General features: G+C 40.8%; 1 protein-coding gene and 1 long non-coding RNA gene across 6 annotated transcripts in view; one reads left to right on the top strand and one right to left on the bottom strand.

The window, feature by feature from the left end:
- LOC131579185 (uncharacterized) overlaps positions 1–17,314 on the bottom strand; it is a 29,022-nt gene extending 11,708 nt beyond the window's left edge. The window contains exons 1-2 of the long non-coding RNA XR_009277659.1: positions 17,269–17,314; positions 16,808–17,004 (exon numbers count right to left, since the gene is read on the bottom strand). This is a non-coding gene — a long non-coding RNA (uncharacterized LOC131579185). The remainder of the gene's footprint in view (positions 1–16,807; positions 17,005–17,268) is intronic.
- Positions 1–23,732, top strand: part of TNIP3 (TNFAIP3 interacting protein 3) — a 48,995-nt gene that overhangs the window by 6,763 nt on the left and 18,500 nt on the right. The window contains exons 2-6 of one of the 5 annotated variants that reach the window (XM_058838776.1): positions 7,587–7,612; positions 9,150–9,235; positions 15,973–16,105; positions 21,952–22,038; positions 23,533–23,622. In XM_058838776.1, the coding sequence (XP_058694759.1) occupies positions 7,587–7,612; positions 9,150–9,235; positions 15,973–16,105; positions 21,952–22,038; positions 23,533–23,622 (422 nt within the window). Of the gene's footprint in view, positions 1–1,945; positions 2,333–7,586; positions 7,613–9,149; positions 9,236–15,972; positions 16,106–16,752; positions 16,890–16,916; positions 17,047–21,951; positions 22,039–23,532; positions 23,623–23,732 lie in introns of those variants that run through there. The other 4 variants (XM_058838778.1, XM_058838777.1, XM_058838780.1 and 1 more) reach the window with 4 other exon arrangements.

The following is a 23,732-nucleotide window of genomic DNA, read 5'->3' as shown; positions in this document are numbered from 1 at the left end:
GTTCCCCCTTCAAATTTTCCATTGACTGCTTTTCTCTGCCTCCACAAAACACTTTGCTGTGCCTGCCTTGCTGTGCTGAAAATGTCAATACTTTCATATCACCAATGTTTACAGGAGTTAAAAAAGAAAACCCTCTAATTGTTTGAGTCAGGAGGGCTGTGAAGCTGCTGTTAACAGGAAAGGAATGGCCCATGTGTTCCTCCCCTCCTCTCTGGAAGCAGGAAGGATGCTGTGCCCTGTTAACCTCTTCTGCCCAGATGGAGCATCCCATCCCTGCCTGTGCCTGCCTTGGGCATGGCTGGTGCTTGGAGTAGCCCAGCAGAACAGGAAATGTCCAGGCTCTGAAGGACTCCAGTTAAAATATTTTTAAGTGTTTTGTATTTTATTCAGGGAATGCTTCCCAGAATCAATTCTCATCTTTGGTCACTTCTCTTAGCTCGTGGGATGGCATAAGAGGGCACCTGACCTTAAAGCCTTAACAGTCCTGGCTTTGCCTTGTCCTGCATGAGGAGAAAAGCAGCTATTCCTGGCAGAAATCACATTGGTTTGGTTGAACAGGTGATGGATGATAAACTCAGGAGCTACACATATACAAAGTTTTAATTTGGTCCCATCATTGTTGAGCTTACAGATGATGACAAAATGACAGTGCCCTGAGCTATTTTCAGTCCCATTGCAATTAAGCATGTTGGTCAGTCCAAAGGTGAAAGCTGTGTTCGAGTGCAGTGAAAGGCAAAAACACAGAAGGCAAAATTCACTGTATTCTGTGTGAATGCATTGCTGAGTAATATTTAATGCTATTCCCTTCTTATTCATCCAGTGGGAAAAGCATTTCCCCTCAGAGGATTACCTCTTGGCTTTGATTTCTTTTGCTGCTTGGATTTGAGTATGTGTCACTCGTCTCCCATGACACTGCTCCAGCACTTTGCTACTGAGCCTTTGCTGGGTTTCAAACGTCCCCTGTTGAGGCTGTTCAACTTTTTATAAATTCTTATATAAAATTAAACGAGGGATCAGGGTAAGAACAAGTGGCTGATGTGGAGCTGGGAGTATAGGATGCTGTTCTGAGAAGTGGAAGATGTTGATGCTGTTGCTTTTTTTTGAATTTATTTTAAGCAGGCAGCCAGTAAATCTGAACTCTTGTTGGTAAATGTGTGAACCATCAAACTGAAGTCATTAACATTTTGTATGAGAAAGTGACAGTAAATGCCTCATATGGAGTGGAACACTATTATTGCAAAATACTGGAGAAATCACCCTGCATCTCCAGCAGTTAAAACAGTCATCCAGGAGGTACAAACACAGTGAAACTCCCTTCAGAGAAAGGCAGGAGAAAGAACTGGACCTTGGTTTCCCACTCCTGATCCTGACCCTGGTCTGTTGTTTCCTCTATTATAACTGCAAATGCCTCCAGAATAGTTTTGTTTGAACAAACCTTCAGTGAATTGAGCATGATTTCGCAAATGACTGTTCTCTGTGTGTACATGAGGAGCTGGGTGTAAGTGCTTGGACAGAAAAAGATTTGCCCTGCTCTCCTGAGCAGCTGAGATATTTCTGCTAAGAGGATGGGAATGCTCTCAGGGCAGTTAGATCATGAGTGATGAGAAGGAATCATTATAACAGGAATCTCCTAAAAATCTCAGCAGGGCTTTTAGTCCTTGGTGCAGAACTGCACAGGTTTTGTTGTCGTCAAAACCGAAACCGATACAACAATTAGACTCACAGATGAGTGTTTTTCTGAGCTTACCTATGGTGAATCTTTCACTTTTAGGTGACAGCATGATAATGTTCATTTTTATCATCTGTGAAACTTGATTAATCAACTGTATGCAGTGGGCTATAGCCTGAAATGAATAGTAGATTCTTGAAAATGCTGCATCATTTCTTATCTGGTGAAGGGGAGGCATTTCTGCAGCCTTTGCCTCTATAAACCCTCTTCCTCAGAATGAAAATCAGATATGATAGGGTGGTGTTTCTGGTCAGGGGCAGAGCTGAATGCTCACTCCTCCTCACTGCTGATGAGGAGACTGCAGCTGGTCAAACTGAGCACTGATTCTGTAAGGGAAACCTTTAGAATAAATTCTAATTAAAATGCATTCCTAGAAATGGCCCCCTGATCTCTTCGCCCCTTACAGTAAATGATTCTGCTTCTAGATTGATATTTGTGTTCTATTCAATTTGAGTTGATGCAGCTTTTCCACCATGCTAGACCACCACTTTTCCCACAGAGCAGCTCTTGCTGGTGCGTGGGTGAAGCGTTGTGTCACTGTTCCGTGCTAATCTGAAGAATGAGAGGGAATCCTCTGTGGTCTCTTACAAGCAGTGCTTTCAAGTAGGTCTGTGTGGGCTGTGTTTGTTTGAGAGAGATGAATGTGCTCTCAATGGTAGAATGACTTTAGGAAAGGGGTTTCCCTTAAGCCTGGGGTGTGGGTTAAACCTTGAGATATATATACACAGATACATTTTTGCCTCCAAACCACTTAGTTCTCATTTGATTCAGAGAGCCTTTATTTGAGGCTGGGATGTCCTAACCCGGCAGTACAGAGACGGACACCTTCCCTAAATATGGTGAGTAACATCTGCATTCGCTGGAAATTTGTACTGGTGGGTCTCTTCCTAGCCTCAGAGTGAAGTCGTGTGCCTCTTTTCCCTACTCATCTACCAAAAAGTCCTCAAATCCAAAACCTGATCTTTTAAAGGTGTGGTTTTTTGGTTTTTTTTTTGTTTTTTCCTAAGTGGCTTTTAAAATTCTTCCTAATGTTTATCTAGAACTTTATATAGGAATGTTCTTATATTTACTTTTCCTGAATAAATTTGGACAATGAAGAGAACAGCAGTAGTAAACGATATGTTGCCATATATATTGCTGACTATATGATACTCTTATTTTGGGGTAAATTTAGTGATATAAAGATGCAGTGCACCTATGCTGGGTTTGACCAAAATCCCTGTTTTTGGATAAGGTTTCTGCTGAGAACTTCGGCAGTTTCATCTGTTCTGTGGAGTTTGGGATGTTCCCTGAGCTACTGACTCTGCCTGGAGCAGACATAGAATTCCCTTAGGTAGTTCTGTCACTAGGAATCTACTACAAATTATTTTCTACACCCACATAGCATTTGAGAATGGGCTAGGTGTGATATTTTGCTTGCCTTGTGGCTGTAAATTGGCATCAAAATTGCACCTCAGAAGTTTTGATGCATCCTAACCTTGAGTAAGGAATACTTGGAGCTGCAGTATCACAACCTCCTTTTTCCAGGGATGGTGGTGTTTGCTGCCAGAGGGCACATTCCTGTTTGTGCTGGGGCAGCTGTAGGAGCTCTAGACTGTTCTACCTCCCTCCCAAAGTGAAGCAAAAGTTCTCATCTTCCCTTGACTTGGTTCTGGATCCTCAGGACATCGTGTTATGCTGCTGGCAGAGTCCAAATTTCTAGCAGCAGTGCCACATATCCAGAAGTGCGGGAGTGCAGGAATGTGTGGAAAGCCACATACACTTCTGAATTGTTTAGGACTGGTGTTCCTACCAGCCAAGCAATGCCAGTGATTTCTTGCAACTGGCTGGTTGGATTATTCCCACCTTTCTGTGGGCTCTTCTTTTGCCTTCATTTTTTTTTGTCCTGGGATTTTAAAGCTTGTTTGCAGGGCATGAATCTTACAAAGAACAGAGCTGCATTCCTCTTCTAAATCAACCCTTCTTGTCTTCTTGCTGTTAAACTTCCCTTCTTTTCAAGGGCTGCCTGCGCCTTTTTTTACAGCCACGTGGCTCCTGTACTTGGACCTATTTCCTTTCTGTTACTTTTTTATATTCTACCTCCTTATACTGCAGAGATTTGATTCCAAAGTCATGGATTTGATGCATCCTAACTTTTATCTCTTGCTTTGGATTGTACGAGAAAGTTTTGTCCTTTCTTGTCACGATATCACAGTTTCACTGCAGAGACATCTATATTAAAAATTGTTCTGCAAAAACCTCACATTTTGGGTGCTATCAGTGAATGTCATAGTTATTAATCTTGCTTTTATCCTGCAGCATTTTTCCTTTTCACGTCTGTATTTTATCTTTTGGAAAGCTTCCTATCCATGCTTTGGCAGTGAATAATAATAAAATACCTTTTTTTTTACTGCATAATTTACAGTTGACATTTAACAAATAACTAAATACTTCCTTCCCATCTCATCCACCTCCAAATAATTTGTTGACAAAATTAAAGTTGGACACAGATAATGAGCAAATAGCATTGAAAAGATATTAACTGTTAAGGGCTTTATTTTATCAACACTTTTTATGGTTTTTTAAAAATTAATTCATATTCTATTAATAATTTGCTTCCACAGAAATTGTGTACAGTAAGTGTGTTCAAAGTATCATGGACTTTGCATCCAAACCTCTGTACACTAATTGACTTTAGCTGAACTGAACGTTTGCCATGAAGAAAAGATTTCTTCTAAATGTATTAAAAATGAGGAGTCTCATTTTTAACAGCAGTACTGAGGGTGTTTTGAGGTAGGCTGTGTGTGACTTTGATAGCTTGGTGAGATGATATTTGCAACTTCCTCTGGTCACTTCTTATGTGACTCTTTTGCATGTTGGAAGTGTGGTCATGATATTTTTGGCACTGAGCTTGTTTTGTGGCCTTTCAAACGAGTCCGTGTGCTTTAAACTTGCTTCTGCAGATGCCTGTGTGGAGTCATGGGAAGCCCAAAAGTAAAATGTGTGTCACCCCAGGCTGAGCACAACTGTGGTGGCTTTTTGGTGACATTTGTGCAACTGACTGCTGCTTGAAGAAGGGATTTATACTCATGTGCGAATCATCTTCTGACTTTTAGAATTTGTCGAGTTTTTCAGTCCCAAGATGTTTGGAAATTTGCTGGTTGGGAGAAGGGAGAAACATGCCTGTAAATTGGTTTTATCTCCCTTTCAATTCAAGAAACAAGTCTTGTACTGATTTGGGATAAAGTCCTGTAGTTTAAAGCAGTGCTTTGCACTCACCACTGACACGAATTTGTATATGTCAAGAGGAGCATTTTCACACACCCGGTATGGGGGACTGTAGCCCACATTGTTTATCAAGTTGTGGATATCACAGTTCCATGGGGAGGGCATTTGGGAATTAAATTCTTCGAGGGGATTACTGCTCAAAACCTACTGTTACCTTAATCATGGGGAATTGTACTTAATATTGAGATCAGCTTAAGGTATTCAGCATTCAATCTTCCTGCATCACACAGGGCAGGTACCAGTTTCATTTTGTCCAAATGAAATTGGGCAAGACAGAACAGAGGAAGCTATCTACTCTTTATTTTTGGCTAAAATCAAGCTTCAGATTTAAAATTTTGGCTAGAAACTGTCGTATATTGAAGTTTCAGCACTTTGTCAGGAAGTAACAGGGAGAGGAGACAGCTGACAGATCTTGCTGTTTGTGGCTTTTTCTAGGCAGCATTTGTGTGTATGAAGCTGCATTTTCAGCAAAGGGCAGGCAGTGTTGTGGCTAGTTCAGGTGCTACTCTGAGAACCTGGGAATATCTAGGTAGGGGGAGATGGCTTTTTGAAGGCTCCATTCCTTTCTTTCCATTTCATTCCTAAGTTTTAGATTAGTTTCAGTGAGTGTTGCTTAGGCTCTTTCACCAAATGCTCTTTTATTTCTCTGGTTGTTCTTCCATTTTGATCACATTTACTGTAATAATGCATTTCTCCCTCCCACTCCTCCTACACGACAGATACACACAAATAATGTGTAACCTGCTGGCTTGTTTATCAACAGCATTGATAAATGCATGATGGTGTTTGTTCCACTTTGTTTTGGAGCTGTTTTGCAATATGGGTAATGCTTAAATGAGGTGAGTTTACTCAGCCTGGCTGTGACAGGCCCTGCAGCTTGCACAACAGAAAAATGTGTATTACTGGAAAGGTAATTTATGAGTGGGTTTATTCCTTATGTGAATTTTGTTAGCATGTACTTTAATTTATTTGGTACATTGTTTCTTTTCTGTTCTCTCTACTGGGACAGTGTCTGGTGATGGTGGTGGTCTGTAAAACTGAACCATTGAGTTGACCTAGGCAGGAAAACCAAACCAAATATCTCCTGTCCCTTTTTCTGTATTATTAGTCCGGCTCATTTCTGGCATTCATTCAACGTTGCATTCCCACAAAATATTGCTTTGGTACAAATGAAATACAAGTGAATTACTGAGCAAGTTTGGGTAAAATGAGCAAGGATTTGCTAACATCAGATGCTCTTAAGCTAGAACTAGACTTGGGGAAAGAAAAAGAGAATGGGACAAGAGCAGTGCAGGATTTAACATTTACAATAAGAATGTTTGTGAAAAGCATTTTGGAAAATATTTTGAAACACCAGTGTGATGAGTGCCTCTCTGGCTGTAATCAATTTCAGAGTTAAGATTTCATTAGAATTAGTGAATCTCATTGTCTTTCTTGAACAATGTGTTTCTTTTCCCCTCCAAATAAGTTTTTTCTATGTGGGAAACTTGTTTTTAATGCAAATTAATACTCCAGCCAAAAAAGTGCCTTTTTGACCTATTCTGGATGTATTTAGGAAATACTTAGGGCTTGGAGCTGGTGGGTGAGCACCAAGGAAATTCTGCACACTTTTTAACAAACATTTCCAATTATTGCAAAACCCCATAAATCTGTGAGCAGAACTGATTCTGTTTTACTTCAGGGTGTTCCTGTTCTTAAAAGCCCTGACAGAAAGCAGAAAATTTATGTAATTCTGAGCAATCCTTTACATGACCATTACAACCCTCTCTTTTACAGAGCCTTAATTCTTTGAAGTAGCTGAATTTTATCCATCTTGGCTTCAGTCTGCCAGATCTAATAAAAACCTACAGCATTACACTGCATATTATGGTTGTAAAAACTTCTGGTTGTTCTAATAACAAACACTTGCAGGGGGCACAGCGAGTGGGTTGTCTCTTTTTGTTCAGGTTCTCAAGTGGAGATTTGGATTTTAGCTGCAAAATCTGCATATGACTAAGAGTCAGGAGACCTGCACAATGTCCCCCACCGCAGCAGCGTGAGCAGCAGGGCTTCTGGAGAAATGCATGTTTATGCTGCCTGGGTGTGCAGCTGGGCCATGCAGGGATGTAGGACTTTATCAGCTTTTAGCACCTTTTTTTGTTTCCCTGGCTCAGCAGAGCAGGGACACAGAAAACCCAAAGTGCCCGCACTGCAGCCCCAGAGATCTCCTCAGCAGGGCCCCCAAATCTGGCTCACACTGCGCAACCAGGAGAGAACACATCTAATAACTAAATCAATATATTTTTGTTCATTCACCACTACTTTTTTCCTTTCCAGTTTTTCAGAATGTTGCTTGCTTCTTACATGACTCTTACCGACATCAGGGTGTCATATTTTCGGTAACATTTAACCTGCATCCCTTTAATGTGGGCTGCAGTATTGTGCCCAGCTTGGTAAATACATCTGAAACTGGTGAAATGTCAAAGCTCATTGGGACAAATTACAGCTGGAGTAGCAGTCTGAATTCTGTGATGTTCTGGGTCAGCTTTGGGGTTTTTTCATTCTGATATCTTTTAGTCATTTTGCTTTATTTTTGTTTTTGTTGTTTCAGTGGCAGTAAGAGAGTGTTTATTCCAGGTCAGTGTTTTTCAAATTTGATATTTTTAAGTTAGTCACATGCAGGCCAAGTTCAGACACTCCAAAATAAGGCTTAATCCTCATTAGTCCCCAGTGTCTGCTGCTCCAATTGAAATCAATCAAATGCAGCTTTCCATACTTCAGTGTGATTGTGTTATGATTAAACAGACACTCATAAAACTTGAGACAAGCTGGAATCAAGTTTCACATGAAACTGAATTGACTTTTTTTTTTCTTAATAGGATCCTTGTAATTAGTGATTACCAGATGCATTTAGAACGTGTGAAATGCCTGCAGGAATTGGAATTAAGAAGGGGGAGGGATGCCAAACACCTCAGATCTTCTGCTGGCAACCTTTCATTTAAATTTCTGCCCTGTACATAGAGCATGAAGCAGCATGGTTTCTATAAAATGTTCAGCTGTGGTTTCACATTAAGTTGATGTTACCAATAAAGAGAGTGAGTTGTAATTGAAAACTTATTTGCTTATAAATAGCAGATTTAGCTCTGGATGGCTCCCCACTTCATTTCAGTGGTCACCTTGCTGTCCTTAAGATAGGTCTTATGAAACCTGTCAATTTGCAGTTCTAGTAAATGCCATAATGATATTGTTTGATCAAAAGAGAAGAGTAAGGCTTCTGGCTCCTTTTCTGGGGAACTAGAGGTGTCTTAGGAAACATACTCAGCGCCATCACCAGCCTGCAGCACAGGAGCAGAATGATTCCTCTGGATGAGGTGATGTTGGCTCACTTTTCATACAATCCCTTCTCCCACTTGAGATGGCGAGGTGGTGCTTGTTTTTTTTCATGTTTGGAGTTTTAATTCAAAACCTCCATTTTCAAGGGATTATCTTAATGTGGACTGCTTTCTGTTACCCTGTAGCAGCCTTTTTCTCTGGGAGTTTGGTTTGGGATTTATTTGTGTCCCTTTGGAAATGCAACTTGCCTGACAAGAGGGAATCTTGTTAGGAGCTTGTGGAGTACTTGAACAACACACTCATGCTCAATAACTTACATGTGGCTCCTCACACTCTCAAAGTGATTTAGATCAGAGACATTACTCAAATTCTCTTAATTTTGGAGCAGTAGTTTTACTGGGCACTTCCATGAAGCATAGGAATTTTTTGAACAATGTGAGGACACACTTGAATTCTAGAGTGTGAAAAATAATTGATTCTTTTAGGATGATTAATAAAAGCCCTTTTTGCAACTCTTCCAATGTTCCTGCGACTGGTGGCAGCTTTGTTCCTTGGGTAGATTTTTGTCACCATAGCCAGAGATTGTTGTTGCTCCTGCCCTTGCAGAACTGTCCCTGACACAGTGGTGAACTTAATAGAGGATGGTGCTGGGAAGGGGGAAGTAGATTCCTGGCTTGCTTGTCAACCATTTGTAGTTTATGAAGAATAAAATAGAAATACAAGACACTGTTATCTGTTCTCATTGTAATTGGATACTTAACTTTTTCTTCTTAAATTGTTAATATTTTTACTTCCCCTTAAAAATGCCTTTTTTTTTTTTTTTCTTCTCTGCTCCTAATAGATTCACTGTGAGGAGCTCAAAATGAAGAAGAAAGATGAAGAGGGTTGCATGGAACTGTGCCCCCATCAGTGTGTTGAGATGGAAAGGTACTGTGTTAATGTTACATGGAAAAACTCATTTGTTAAAAAATTTTTGGGCAGCTGCAGTTTCACAAGGTAGTCTTAGTTCTACTGATAGTACTGAGAGTATTAAATACAATGCACTGAGCGTCCTCTGCCTTTCACTGAGGCTGCCTGGCAGCCACAACATGCAAGGAGCTGGCCTGACTTAAAGAGCTGGTTGTCCCCTGTCAGCTACTGTATGTTACATTTCCTGGCTGCATTTCCAAATGGTTTTCATCTGTCTGTCCTGCTCGTGCTGTTAGTAGATGACTGCAAATACTTCAGCTCTGTGTGGGCAACACAGACTCAAATGAATCAAATAAGGACTTATTTTCCTCCAAAGGTTCAGCCCAGTTGTGAGCCCAGCTCAGCAGGGTGTTGATGAAGCATCCTCATCCTGGCCCAGGCTGAAGTAGGAGGCAGAATGGGCTGCTTGTGATGATGCCTGATTCGAAAAGAGAGTAGTTTTGTCAAGTACCAGTTAAAAATGTCAGCTCTGTGAAATTGCAGTGCATCAGAATTACAGCTTTCCACAGGAACAGGCACATGTAAGACCTGAACAGACTTGTGGGGCTTCAGCTGAATCTGCAGGGCAAGCAGCCAGTCCAGAAGGGGCTGTGGGAGGGATACCATCCCAAAAAGGCATGCCCTGAGGCCAGGAAAGTGCCCTGAAAGGGGCACAAGCTTTTCTAGGCATTGATCTCCACAGAAAAAGAGTGAGCGCTTGAAAATACCGAGATTTGCCTCACTTTGTGTCCTTTTTCAGTTCTTTTAGCATGTTCCTGCCATCTCCCCACAGCTTTCTGCATGTATGCCTCAGTGGGGGCATTCATCTGCTCAGGCAGCACGTGCTGCTTGGTGGCTCTGCTTGGCCAAACTTTCCAGCTGATGTATTTTGATGACAAGAATCAATTCCCTTTCCACTGGTGATCCCTATGCAGCCACGTGAGGCCTTGGGGGTGAGTCTGGGTGACAGTGCCCCATTGCTGCCTCTGCAACTCACGGCTCATTCGAAACCTGAGAAAGTCGGTGGAAATAATTTAATTTGCTTTCCTGAGGTTTGAATGCAGATAAAATGCTATCCATCAGGAAGACAATCAATGTCTTGGTGGTATAAATAAGTAGAAGATGCAAGTGAAAGGGGCATGATGCTCTCTTCCTGATGTACGAGCTGTATAGGGGGCAGGAGTGAGGCAGCAGCATGGACACTTCCCAAGGGATGGGAATACCCAGGCATAGAGGGAACAGCACCGTGTGATAGGTAACATCACTGAATGCAAACCAAACAGCCATGGTCTTCTTGCATGTTGCAAATTTCCTGAGGGGAGTAGTCAAACACTGAGAGACACTGAGTGCCTGTATATCAGTAGCTGTCCTTCTCCTCACTGACCAGGGATGGATTATAGGTGCAGCTTCACTTAATCACTGTCCCCTCCTCTTTTTTCTTTTTTTTTGGCTTTTTTTCAGAGAAAACCAGATGTGTTTCCATTAAGAACATGCCCCCCTCTAGTTGTCATTTGTGTAATTCTTAAAATTAAACAAAAGTATTAAGGAATAATTGTTTCTGCTCACATTAACAGCACACAGCTTCTCCAGATGTGGCATTTGACAGCCCAACAGCTGCTGGCTGTTAAATGTGCCTTAAAAGGCCCATTCCTTTGTCGTAAAGGGAACAGAAGTGTAGGGACGTTTATGGGGTGAGAGGCAGATGTTTTGGCTACATCAGATTTGAGGGAAAGTTTTAAGTGGTTTCTCTGCTATGGTCACAGTGCATGATTTAACCCCTATCATACACCTTATGGAGCTCTCTTCTTGGCACTGGGGTGAGGTTATTCCTAATGCCACACTGACCTGTGGGACATCTCACTGTGAAGACCTGTTGAAGATGCAGTTCTGCCAGGTAGATCTCAGCTGATGCTTGGCTGGCTTTCCAGCTATACTCTTGAAATACTGGATAACTTTTGGAAGGTGAAAGTCAGGTTAGAATATTAAGCTAGGAGCAATTTGAAATAACGTGTTGCCTTCACCCCCCCCGCCCCACCTCTCTTTTTAAGTATCTACTCATAATCATCAAAGGCAGGTGTTCTTTTTGTGTTTGTCCCAGCACAGTATGCTTTATGCCCAATAAACTATTTTTTATGGTGGTACATGTGAGGTGGAACATGCAATGACTGGAGCTCAATTTCAAGAGTTCTGTCTCAAATTCCCGAGCCTAAACTTCTAGTGGGGTGTTGAGTACTGGAATAGCACCATTGGTCCTTAGGGAGTTGCACCACATTTTAACTATTCTCTATCAGCTCAGAGTCTGCTAAACTTCTAAGAGCTTTCAGGGCTGCAAAATGTTTTTTCTGTAACAAAAGTATTTTTGTCTTCTTGGCAAAATTTTATTCTTCCTATTGCTTATTGGACTGGAAATTCTTTGCTATTCTTTAGTCTTAACTGGAGAAAATTTTAATAGAAAAATCCCAATGTATTTGCATAAAAAAAAATCTAAGAGTTCTACAAAAGTGAATTAAGAGAGAAAAAATTCTGTAAAATCACTTGGAACATAAGAGAATAGGCTCATTCTACAGATAAATGGTCATTTTAAAGAATTATATATCTATTTTTATTCCTATTTTAAGCCTATTTCTTGTACAAGTTAGATCTAGTACAAGTTGAATATTCTGTAATTCAATTTGATTCTCCCCCTTATTCTACTTTTTTTCTGACATGAAGTATATTATCATAAATAGGGGAAATATTAGCTGAAACAATTTGTCTTGAAATTTGCCACATTTGTAATTTATCTGACAGGTTCATTCCCCATAATCCAAATGCAGAAATTTCTTTCTTTCCATGAATTTACTCCCTAGGCTTAGCCAAGCAAGAATCCTACGTCCCAAATGCCCACCCAAGGGGATGAAGCACGTTTTACCATTAAACTCTGGAATTCATTTCCCATCAAAATATGACTCCATGGTGTTTGCGTCTGGCTGTAAATCCTGGCTTAAAGCCTTTTTTCATAATTGTTTATGGTTTGTATTTGTGCTTTCACCACCACAAGAGAATGACCCTGGCACACCAGCCTTGAAATTAATATTTTAAATAGAATTATATGGCTTTGGTATTCATATTGTGCAATAAATGCATTGGAACGTGTTGCAGGTACGTCCATTGTTGCCATGGAACTGCAATGAGTAAGGAATTATGCCAATTTCCAGTGGAAAACAGGGAAAGCCAAGAGATTGAAAACTGGAACTCTTATGGGGCTTCTACCTTCTTATTTGAGAAACTTCTATTTTTCAGCCTTCAGTCTATGCTGCTCAAGCCCAAAGCATGGGGCTGATCCTGTTCTGGCTCTCAGCTTAAAAATGGAATTGCTGTAAAAAGTATGCAACCATTTATAAACAAACGATCATTATTACTTAGAGCATTATACTATTTTAAATAATACCAATAATTATAAATAGATAGGCCAGTGGAGCCTAGAAACTGAAGTGGTGCAAAGATGTACCATGGGGAAAGAAGTGAAAACCATTTTAAAGGCAGCCAGTTGAACACGTGGGAGAAATGAAAACATCTTTAATGGAGTGCACAGTGAAGTTCTGCATGGATATGATAACTTGAAAACCAAAGGGAACACGCCTAGATTTTTATTCTTAGAGGACATGGCTTTTTGGATATGACATGGAAATTGTGAGGAAGGTTGGGCTTTCTTCTTTCCCTGCAAGCTGCTAAAACTTGTGCTGAGAGGCCAACTTCCTTCATTACATCTGTACCTTCTGCTTCCATGTAATATAGCTTAATCTTTCAAAAAAAGGAGGAAATTTTGCAACTAACTCAAAGTTTACAAAGAAGAGTTAACATTCTAGCCTTTTATTGTCTCCTGCAGTAATCAGAGCTTGCTCTGTGCAGTTTTTATATCTTTGTTATATACTTTAGAAAACTTTAGCACATAGAAGGGATATACTTTGTCTTGTATGACCACAGAAAAATGCTTTTAATATTTTGTGAAAAGTTTCAATGCAGGTGCAGAGGTGTACCTATGAACTCCAGGAAACCAAAAGCAGTTTTGGAAATTAATCTGAATCTGAATACTTTATGCCCTCTAGAGCTCTCTGGGTGAAGCTCTGGTAGTCAGCTTGTCTTGGTCTGGGGTAGCTCCTAATCCCGGGTGCCTTGATCTATTCAAGCACTCAGAAAGTCCACATTCTAAATTAGATCTACACAGCAGATATAATTAATGTTCTAGCTCACCATAAATGTATCCTTTTGATTGTCAAAGGGGCTGATAATAAAATGCAGATAAATGCAATAATAGTATCTCAGTCTGAAAATGAAGTAACTTTCTGACTTTCATGATAATCGTCAAACATATGGATATTACAGAGCAGAAATTGGTTTGCAGAGATCTGAGCCTTTTGTAGTTCTCTTTCTTTTACCCAGGCACAGCTGCGTCCTGCTCTTGCCCAGATAAGTCCAAAAAGAATGCAGAGAGAGGCAAGGGTAGGAGCAGCCAGAGGTGAATATAATTTACAGCTACATCATCAAGCTGTGGGGAGCAGGGCAAAGGAATGAACACTTCCTGCTGAAAAAAGATATTAAAAGCCAACCCCCCATGTTTATGGGGTATTTCTCAGCTTGGTTCATTCTCTGACCTCAGGAGGTTGTGGTCACATATCTCCACTTGCTGTGGCTGAACCAGCAGCAGAGCTGAGTGCAGCCCACCTAAGCATTTGCTGCTGCACTTCTGCCAGATTGCTGCTCATCTTTTACTGTCCCCAGGGATGCACTTAGGCAGTGCTCCTTTATTCTGAGTATTTTTTTCTTAGGCTAAGCTGCTTTATTTGAATTAAAAGAGTCTAAGAAGCGCAGGATACTTCGCCCGAGCTGAGGGGAGTAGGCTGTGCTGGCAGCTGGGGGTGGTAAATAGCAGCAGTGAGTGGCTGCTTCCGTGCTGTGGCTTTTCAGTTCTTCTGAGCAGCCTCAGAAGCAGCCAGGGCTCTGCACAGGGTATGTGCACCTCTCTTACACAAAGGTGTCTCAGACAGCATCAGGAACTGGAGTCCAAATGGGCTGAAGGTGCTGTTGTCCAGCGAAGTGCACATGAGAGTGCAGGGTGCTTGCTCTGGCTGCTGCCTGAGGTCTGGGGACCTCAGCACAGAATTGCTTAGAAAAAATGCCACTTGCCCTGGCTTATCCAGGATTTTGCAACATTTAGGCAGACAGAGAAGGGCTGGATTTCTTTCACAAGGTTTGTTGCTTCCCTCCTGCATTTTTCCCCTTGAGCTGCTGCTGGGGCTCACCTGCCACCCACGCACAGCTGAGGCTTTGGAAACTGCCACCAGCCCTCAGAGCAGCTGCAGCCTCCTGCACCACCATGGAGTTCATGAAAATGTGCCCTGGGAAGGTCTTGCTTTTAATCCTCAAGGCTGTGAAAGTACAGTTTATCTAACTACCAGCAGCGAGTTAAAAAAAAAAACAAAACCAAAAAAAACTCTAGAATTTTACTAGCCCTGATTTGCTACTGTTGGTATTTTATTTCCTCCTGGAAATGATTTTGTATCCATGCTTAGTGAAAATGTATTTCTGCTACAGTCTCTGTGTTTTAAATATGGAGCGTTAAATGAATCATTCTATGCTGTCAGCATGAAATTCACCACACTTATTTACTCTTATGATTAAGATAGATGAGTTTATTTATTGGGTAATTTTATCAATTTCGCTTCAAGAGTTTCTTCAGAACCTGCGGTGCAATCCCTGAGGATTGCCTGTCTAAACTTCAGGAAGTAAAATTGATAAACTCCTACAGCTTTCAGTTTTTCTGGTGGTTCAAATAAAGGATTTTGTATTTTGTGCCTAAATTAAGAAGTAATCTTGCTGTAACAGGTTGGTGATATTTTTGAGCCTTGCAATTTGCTTTCTGGTCACGCATTACTTATATTTAGAATTGGTTCAAGTTGATTAGTCCATGAAGTCTTAAGCTTGCAAAAGAGATCAATCTTTCGTGATAACTTGGGTTAATATACAAGATTTAGGGGCTTGTATTAATTATATCTCAGTTAATTATCTGGAAGCCACGTTCCACCATTACACTGTATCAAGTGAATCAGCCCTAGCTGCAAGTTTGTTCTGTGAATTTGGAACAAGCCCTATGTGCACCTAAGTCCTGTATGTCCTTAGCAGAGAGACTGAAAGAAAAGAATTTTCCCATTAAAAAAAAAGGAGTTTTAAATGTTCTCAACAGACCAGTTTTTTATAAGATACATATGTTTTTAAAAGGAACCTTTAAGGAAAAAAAAATTTGAAAATGCATGTCAGGTGTCTCCTACAAAGTGTTAGAGAAAACAAAATGTGCCATCAAAAGGCTTTGTGAACTGAGCACCTAGTTTTGCAGTTCTAAACCTATTCACCTATTTCTGATTGCATTTTTAAATTCAATTCTGATTGAATTTAAAACTCCTGAAACTGTGAGTGGGTGAGGTTGAGGGCACATGGCAGTCTTCAGATTTGGATTTTGTAGGTGAAGAGTGGTATAATTCATAAAGGCTTTTGTGTAAGTATTTTAAATTAATTTCTGCCACAAAGCACTTAGAGACTGTGTGTCACTGCCCTGGTGCTCTCTGCTTTTGTTACCAGGAAGGAAGGGAGCTAGAGTGGTGCAGGACCAGCATTCTCACATTCAGAAGAAAGCCTAAATTTCTGATGTAAAGTTTAACATTGCTTTTTCTCCCTATCAGGTGTGAAAGTAAAGAGCTGGATGTTGAAATAAGAAACCTAATAGGGAAGAGCAACACTTTTGAGTCATGTGAGGACCCCAAAATTCTTGCCCAAAAGAGGCTGTGCCCTCAGAGGACTTCATGTTCCCTTAAGGTAATCACAGTGTGCTTTTGCAATGTTTATCTTCCAGGAAAGAACGTTCAAGGGGTGTTCTCTGCGGGACTTGACTATGCATGAAACTTCAGGATTTCTGAAATGATGCAATGAACTTGCTACACTTTTTTTTTTTTCCCCTGATGTAGCTACTTCCTACTATGAGGGAGAGTGACTGAGAAGGTATATGTTATAGTGCTTTAAAAGCTAAACCCACTGATTATTATCCTAAGTGTCAGCTGTATCCAGATGTGCCTTGTGGATAACACAGGTCCTTGGAACTGTGTAACCCCCAAAATGCCGTCATTTTTGATGCATTTGGAAGTTCTGATTTAACTGGGAACGAGCAGAGGTGTGGGACACAAAGACCTATGGAAGTGGCAGAAAGGCTTTTAGATGAATAGGAGGAGAGGAGAAGGAAAATGATGACGATTCAAACCCACGCTTCTGTGGTATTGCAAACAGAAAATCGCAAGCCACCTGCTAAGGCGGCTGTCTTTGCCTGCAGTCAAGCAGTGGTTAACAAGCTTGACAGAAACTTGTTCTGGGTTTACCTCTCAGTTTCACTCCTCTCTCCTGAAATAGCGAGAAGAGAAGGAATTTCCCCGTTTTCCACAAACTGGGAACAGGAGGAGGGTGGGGTACGGAGGAGAGGAGTGATTAAACCGTGAGTGATTCACCTGCAAGGGATGACGCTCTTACCTGTGTCACTCCAGCACGGGATGGGGAAAGGCAGACTCTGAAGGCTGCAGCCCGAGGCACGATGCAGGAAATTGGCGAGGAGGTAAAAGGGAGATGACTCCCTTCTACGAAATCCGAAATTACACACGGCTCCTTTCACATGCAAACCGCCATCTCCAGAATGACTCATGACCTCGGGGCATGAAGCTGAGCCCAGCCTAAGGAGACACCGCAGGGTCAGACCAGTGGGATTAGAAACGGTGATAGAGAAGCCACAGGGAGAGATGGGGATTCCCGGAGGCAGGGAAGAAATAAGCGTGGTGAAGCAGAAGTCAGGGCAGAACCAAGCCTTGAAATTCTAAGCCACAAATGATCCGTGGAAACACCGGGTTCTACACTTTAGCCTGTCTCCAGCAGGAGACATAGGAAGGGAATTGGGGGATATGAGGAATGGGAGGAGGAAAGAGAAGGGATGTGCTCACCTGGACTCTTTCTGAGAGTGCTGCAGTGCTTCACACAGGAGACCGTGGCAGTGTTTAATCTGTGGTGCTTTTATGCTCTTTGCATTTATAGCACTTCTTGCCTGTGAAGTGTGCATGTGTGGTTTTCAGAGCTTAGAGGGACACTTCATGATATTTCTGCACTAGATGCACGCTCTCTGTTTTTTATTTATACTTTTAAGTCAAGCAGCTTTTCACTTGGCTGGTTATTGAGCTGGGCTTCAAGTGAGTGACAGCTTGGCAGTTCTGATGAGCTTCAGCAACCTCAGTGTGAGGTGCTAGGAATACCTGTCTTGGATTGTGTGTTTTGGGAAAGGAGGGCATATCTTTAACACCTGGTAGACTCTGTGAAGATTATGACACAATAGTAAAAAAACCCCAACCCACTCCAGAAAATATCCATTTGTGAAATTATGCTGTTTTGGACTTAAAATGAGGGGGAAATTATATGTTTAAGAGTTAAGAAAAAGTTAATAATGAAACAAATGTGTACCCTTCCCTATCGTGTCAGTCATTCATCAGGAAGTTATTTGTCAGAGCCAGCAGGTCATTTTCATTCTGTAACTTTTTTTCTGGAGTGAAGAGTACAAATGGCACTCTGCAAAATGTCAATTCCATCTGACCTTAAGTCACTTTCAAGGCTGATCTGTAAATGTTTGTAAACAAATTCCCTTTTTTGCTGGGATTTTTTTTCCATAAAAACTTATGGTATTAATATGGTTTTAAATGCAAATATTTGAGAGAGAGAAAATATAGGTCTGCAAAATGAACTTCTCAGCACATCCTTCAGTGTTTGATTCCTTCAGTTGCAGCTTGCCCTGATGTTGCATTCTCCACTCCAGGAAAGGGAATAGATTTGCATTTTTTAGATTTGCAAATTGTCATCCAATTATTTTCACGTGAAACTTGGATTTTCATCAGCAGGCCTGAGTTTGCAAATGCTTAGGTACCTGTGAGGCCATTCCCTTATGGTTAGTGGATAAAGGAAATCCTGAAGCAGGAGCCTGTGCTCAAATATTTTGATTTACACTGAAACCACGTCTTGCTCTAATTTTATCTGGTTCTCACATATTAAGACACAAATTTGCATCTGCACCTATATTTCTGTCAGAGGGAGCATGTAACTGAGCAGCACAAAAGGCTGAGGCTGACACACTTACTGAAGGGAAAATCCCTTTCTAGTACACCTCTCTGGTGAGACACCGGGGCCAGGTTGAGGTAGGAAGAGGCAGATTCTTCTTCTGGTTCAAAAGCCAATTTTATTATTCAGATAAAATCTCTTTTTTTTTTTTTCCATTTCACCACATGCCTCAGAATGGGAAAATGGATATTGTGGCAAAAACTGCTGGCAAAACAGCTTCAGCAATAAAGCTAAAAACAAAGCTCAGGTGAAACGTAAGTGAAGTGAAGGCTCCCCAAAAGCCACCAAATTTTAACCCAAGTAATCTCAGAGTTAATCTAGCGTTTACAAGTCTGTAACTGAACAATACATTTTAAAAAAATTTTAAAAAAAATTCCCAACAAACCTCACAGCAGACACATAATCAGCTAGAAAAAAGAACCCAAAACTTTGTAATTTTTAACCATTTTTTTATCATCAAGGATAGCCTCACAGTTGTTTTCATTAAGCCTTTTAGTGGTTCTTGGTTTCACTGCAGTTACTGAACAGACAGAATTTTCAGAAGTGAGAAATGTTTTTCATTATCTGAATTTGAGTGATATTTTGTAATACTGTGATACAAGTTGTTCCCAGAATTAAGATCCAGCACTCTGAAAATGAGAACTTTTATCTTCCTGTGGTGCTGAGGCTTGTGAGAGGATTCAGTGCTGACCACAGCTCCAAGGCTCTGATTTTTCTGCCACTGCAAGATCCCCAAAGATACCTAAAAGGCCTTTGTACTCAGGAAGCTCAGGTCATCCTAGAATACAAACTGAAATATTTCTCATTTTTTACAAAAGAAAACAAACCAACAATTTCAAAGCTGCTACTAATAGAAATTACAGATTATCATGGAAATGAAATAGAATTTAATAAGAGGCTTCTAAGTTGTTGTAAGATGCATCTTGGGAGTTAACTTAAGGAGTGTGAGGGGCAGCAAATTCTCCCATTTACTTCCTGAGAAGCTTTTTCCATACCTGGCAGATTTTTAGGTTTGTGACTGCATTTACAGTCCGGTTGTCAACTGGAATTTTCCAAGCAATTTAAAATTGTGTGTTTTGTTCAATAGCTTCAAACCAAGTATAAATGCTTTAAAATATTTGTGGGGCTTTTTGAATTCTGAAACCTGATAGGTCTCCAAGTGTCCTTCTTTCATGGATTTCTGTATATCTCAGGTTTCTGTAGTGCTGTTGTACAACTAAGACTCTCTTGACAGCAGTAGACATAAACAAACGTAGTGTCTTTATCACTATGATATCAATGAAAATGTATGTTGTCATTTGTCTTTCTTTTTGGGGCTATTCACTGTTTTCACAAAGACAGGCAATGATTTTACTTCAACCTCCCAGTTTCTGCTGGAAGAATACCACCAACTCTGAACAGCTTTTTGTTCCCTACTCATTGGCATTTCTTCTATTTGTACAGATTTCAGACATACTCTTCTCTCTCCAATCTGTTTTTTACGTGGCAACCAGTTATTCCTATGACTGCTAAGCTGGATGAGACAGGCACTGAAAAGTACTTTAGTCTTAGCTCTATCTTGTCCAATTTCATGTAAAATCATTCACTTTAAGTAGTTAAATTATTGCAGTCATGGAGAAATCACCAACAAAGGACTCCGTGTTCTAATGTCCAAGTAGCTTTCCAGGAAACTACTCAGCTCTCCAGGAAACTGTTGTGACCTAAATTACAGTATCAGCCAAGGTCTCAGCCTCATCCTCTCTTCAAAGTAATTTGAGCATTAATATCTTTTGAGTGGGAACTGTGATTCATGAGTGAGGCTCAGTTTGCTCTTCTGTCCCCACTGCGGGGACTGCTCAGTGCCTCCCTCACCACATCCCCCTGCTCTTGTGAGGAAACAGACACTGGGGCTGCTTTACCTTTGCAGGCCAGACCATAAAATGCAGCTGTTGAACCCGAGCTTTATCCAGAAGTGAGCGTGCTGCTGGAGTGGGGATGAGACTGGTGAGAGTGGGAGCTGGGGAAGGGACAGTGTCTGGGCTTGAGAGGCATCACCCTCAAGAGCAGATGTGCAATGTGGAAGGTTTGAGATTGTATTTTTATTAATCAGATGGTCAGTGTGGGTCCTTTGGACTCTTGCCATGAGTTCATAATCTTCAGTGTTGTACCTGATATGCTCAAAGACTAGTTTTGATGTAGGTACAGATGAAATTCTTCTGACTTGGTGAGTAGGATGACTGCTATGTAGAGTCTGAAATATCTTCATTAAAATAACCTTTGTTTTTTAATTTTTCTCTTGATACACCACAAGTTTTTCAGCTTCTCTATAAACCAGGAGAAAAATGGAAAGAACCTCAGGGTAGCAGGACACATTCCATATGCAAATATTATAAAATATTAGCTTTCTTCCAAATTGGGGTTTGTATCTTGCAGTAGAGAAGTTGCTTAGTCACACATTGTGAACCAGAGATCTGGAATGTGGCTGCAAAATTCCAGCATTTTGCAGGATTGCTTTACTTTGTCTTAATTCATTTTTGGAAATTGAAAGAGGGGTTTCTATTATTTTCTGTCAAATTTCACAGGCTAGCTTTCATTTCATTCCCTGAAAATGGAATAAGCAATCTCTGCTGACGCTGCACAAGCCATAGACCCAGAGGTCTCTCCAAAATAAGGAGCAGGATTTTTCTTTCATGCCTCCCTCTGAAATCCATTATTATTCAGAATTCCAAGACTGAAGATGTAAACACTTTGCACTTTTCTGTTTCATTCTGACTTTGTATAGAAAGTCTGTGGAAGTTTGTTAATCTTTTCTGTGAGTTTAACTTGGTAAAGTTAACATCTTCCTCCAAATGGGAAACTGAGGCACAGTTTTGGAGTGTTGAGTACCTTTGAGTACCCAAGTCTGGAACAGCTTGAAGCTGGATCCGTGCTCAGGTAAGGCAAGTGGCAGAAGTGCAAATAAAATATCGGTCACTCTTCATCTTTGTGCAGCTTTTATTTGGGGAAAAAAGTAAGTTTTCCAATTTTGGTTTTCCCCTAAACATCTTGGTATTTTTGTATGGGGGTGCTCTTCCTCCCCGTAGTTGTTAATAGACTTTGCTCTTGCTCCTTTAGAAAAATGACTCACTCATTTTTCTGTTCTGATAGGTCACTCCTAGTGTCAATAATTGCTGTAATTACTCAAGTCCTTTTTTATAACTGGAAGCAGGGATGGAAAAGCCTGTCCTTTTATTTACTGAAAAATCAAATACCCTTCCTTCCCTTATACATGCAACTTCCTCTCTGTGGAGGAACTGGCCAGGCAATTGTGATTTCCATGCACACAAAGCAGAGAGCTGCCTTGCCTGGCACATTAGTCATAGGCATTGTGCTTCATCCATTCTGGGAAGCCCCAGCCAGGAAGGAGGAAAAGGTTAAAATCAGAATTCCACCACTTCTTTCTGGACCTTGGCTGCTTCCACAGGCAGCACTTCTGGATCTTGTGGGTCTGAAAGCAATTCTCCTGCTCCTACATAAAATCTTTCTTTGTTCTTCTTCCTCCCAAGACCCACAGTGAAGGAAACGCTCCAGGCCAGCTTGGATGCACCTGGGCAGGTGGGAGTGACATGGAAGCTCCAGCAGAACCATTGGAAGTAAGTGACCACGTTGGCTGTTCTCTGAAGTGTTTTCTGATTAACAGGAGCTGGTACAGGTCACTTTATAGATTGACAACTATGAGCTGATCTTTGTATTCTAATAGATTTTTTTGAATGGTTTAAACTGTGTAAGAGTGGAAGGGAACATTAGAAATATTTTTGCAGATGGCATTCTTAGAAAGAAGCCCTTTCCTGATGGGGTTTTTTTGCCCTCCAGAAGTTGCAGCAAGGGTGCAATGTGGTTCATTGGAGTGACCCCACAACTTCTGTGAGCAGTGTTTGGGCTAGTTGGTGCCAAGTGTATGTGTAGTTGTTAGATTTGTGAGTTGTCCTATTCACTTTGTTATTATTCTTAAACATTCTCTTCAATGTATTATGCCTAAGGCCCAGATGCTGAAAGCAGTTCAGCATGGGAATAACTCCATTAGCTGCCAGGTATTGCTTCAGATAGTCTAAATTAAACATGTCTGTGAACTACAAGAAGAGGGATTAAGTGTTTTCTGGCTTGGAAGTCAAGAGTTCCACATCAGAGTTCAGCAGGACTGGCCATGGGGCAAATATGTGGTTGGGATTTTTGCCTTTGAAAAGACACAGCAAAACTGTCCTTTGATCTTCATTGGTATTCAGCATTAAATTCTCTATCTACAGAAAATTTGTTCCAGACCTCAGAAGTGCTCACTCTATTATTCTTGTTTTTCATATATTGGTTGAGAATTTAGGGAGGGAAACAAAAATCCCTGAGCATGTATCTGAACAGAGCATGTTCTATTTTTATGAGGCTGTCTCTTTTTTTCCAGTACAGTTCTCTCTTTCTCTCTAATAGATCACATGTTTGTTTTCATGACAATCCATAGAAACTTCCTGGAAATTATGATATACAACACTGCCATTATAAAAATGAGGGTCTAGCTGCTGTTTTCCTGCATGGGTGAAACTCCACACTTTTAGAAAAAGAATGGAACAATTACAGACTGATCTCCTAAATTTTCCCAAATGGCCTATTTGTTTTATGTATTGCTTGTTTTGAGCCCATTGTGCTAAAGTTTATCACCTTGGGCCTGCAAGCACTTGCCAGGAGCAATCCTACTAATTATTCTGGCTCTTGTAAATGAGGGAAATTACTTACGCCCACTCCAAGTCACGCTCAACTTTTGTGGCTTGTACTACTTGTTTGTATTGTCATCTGCAAGATAATTAAAATCCTATTTTGTGTTCTGTGTCTCAGATGGTACAAATAGATACAATTTTGGTTATTTCAGTGGCTATTTGCATAATGCCTTAATTAAAACACAGCCTGAGAGGGTTTAAAGCAGATGTACGCTCCAGATTCAGCTGTCAGCAGGTGTGAAGGTATTTAGATACAAATTTGGTGCAAGAAAATGTTTGTTTCAGTTTCTTTGTGTGCACCTGTCAGGATGGGAGCTTTACATGAGAATCTTGAAGAGAGCAGGCCAGAAGCTTTAATTTTTTTTGTACATTCCTTTTTCCCAGTCAAGGCACATATTACTGAACAAAAAGAAGCCTTTATCATCCAATTCTCTGGAGCAACAGATCCTTACACTGGAAAGACAGAAACGAGAGGTAATCCTAAATGTACCCTTAACCACATCATGACTGGCTGTACCATACCTATGAATCTGGAAGAGCAGAGGTTTATTTAGCTCGAAGGGAAAATTTTATTAATGATCATT

Source organism: Poecile atricapillus, chromosome 4 (genome assembly GCF_030490865.1).
Source record: "Poecile atricapillus isolate bPoeAtr1 chromosome 4, bPoeAtr1.hap1, whole genome shotgun sequence".
NCBI lineage: Eukaryota > Metazoa > Chordata > Aves > Passeriformes > Paridae > Poecile > Poecile atricapillus.
This window is presented reverse-complemented; position numbering and strand designations above follow the sequence as displayed.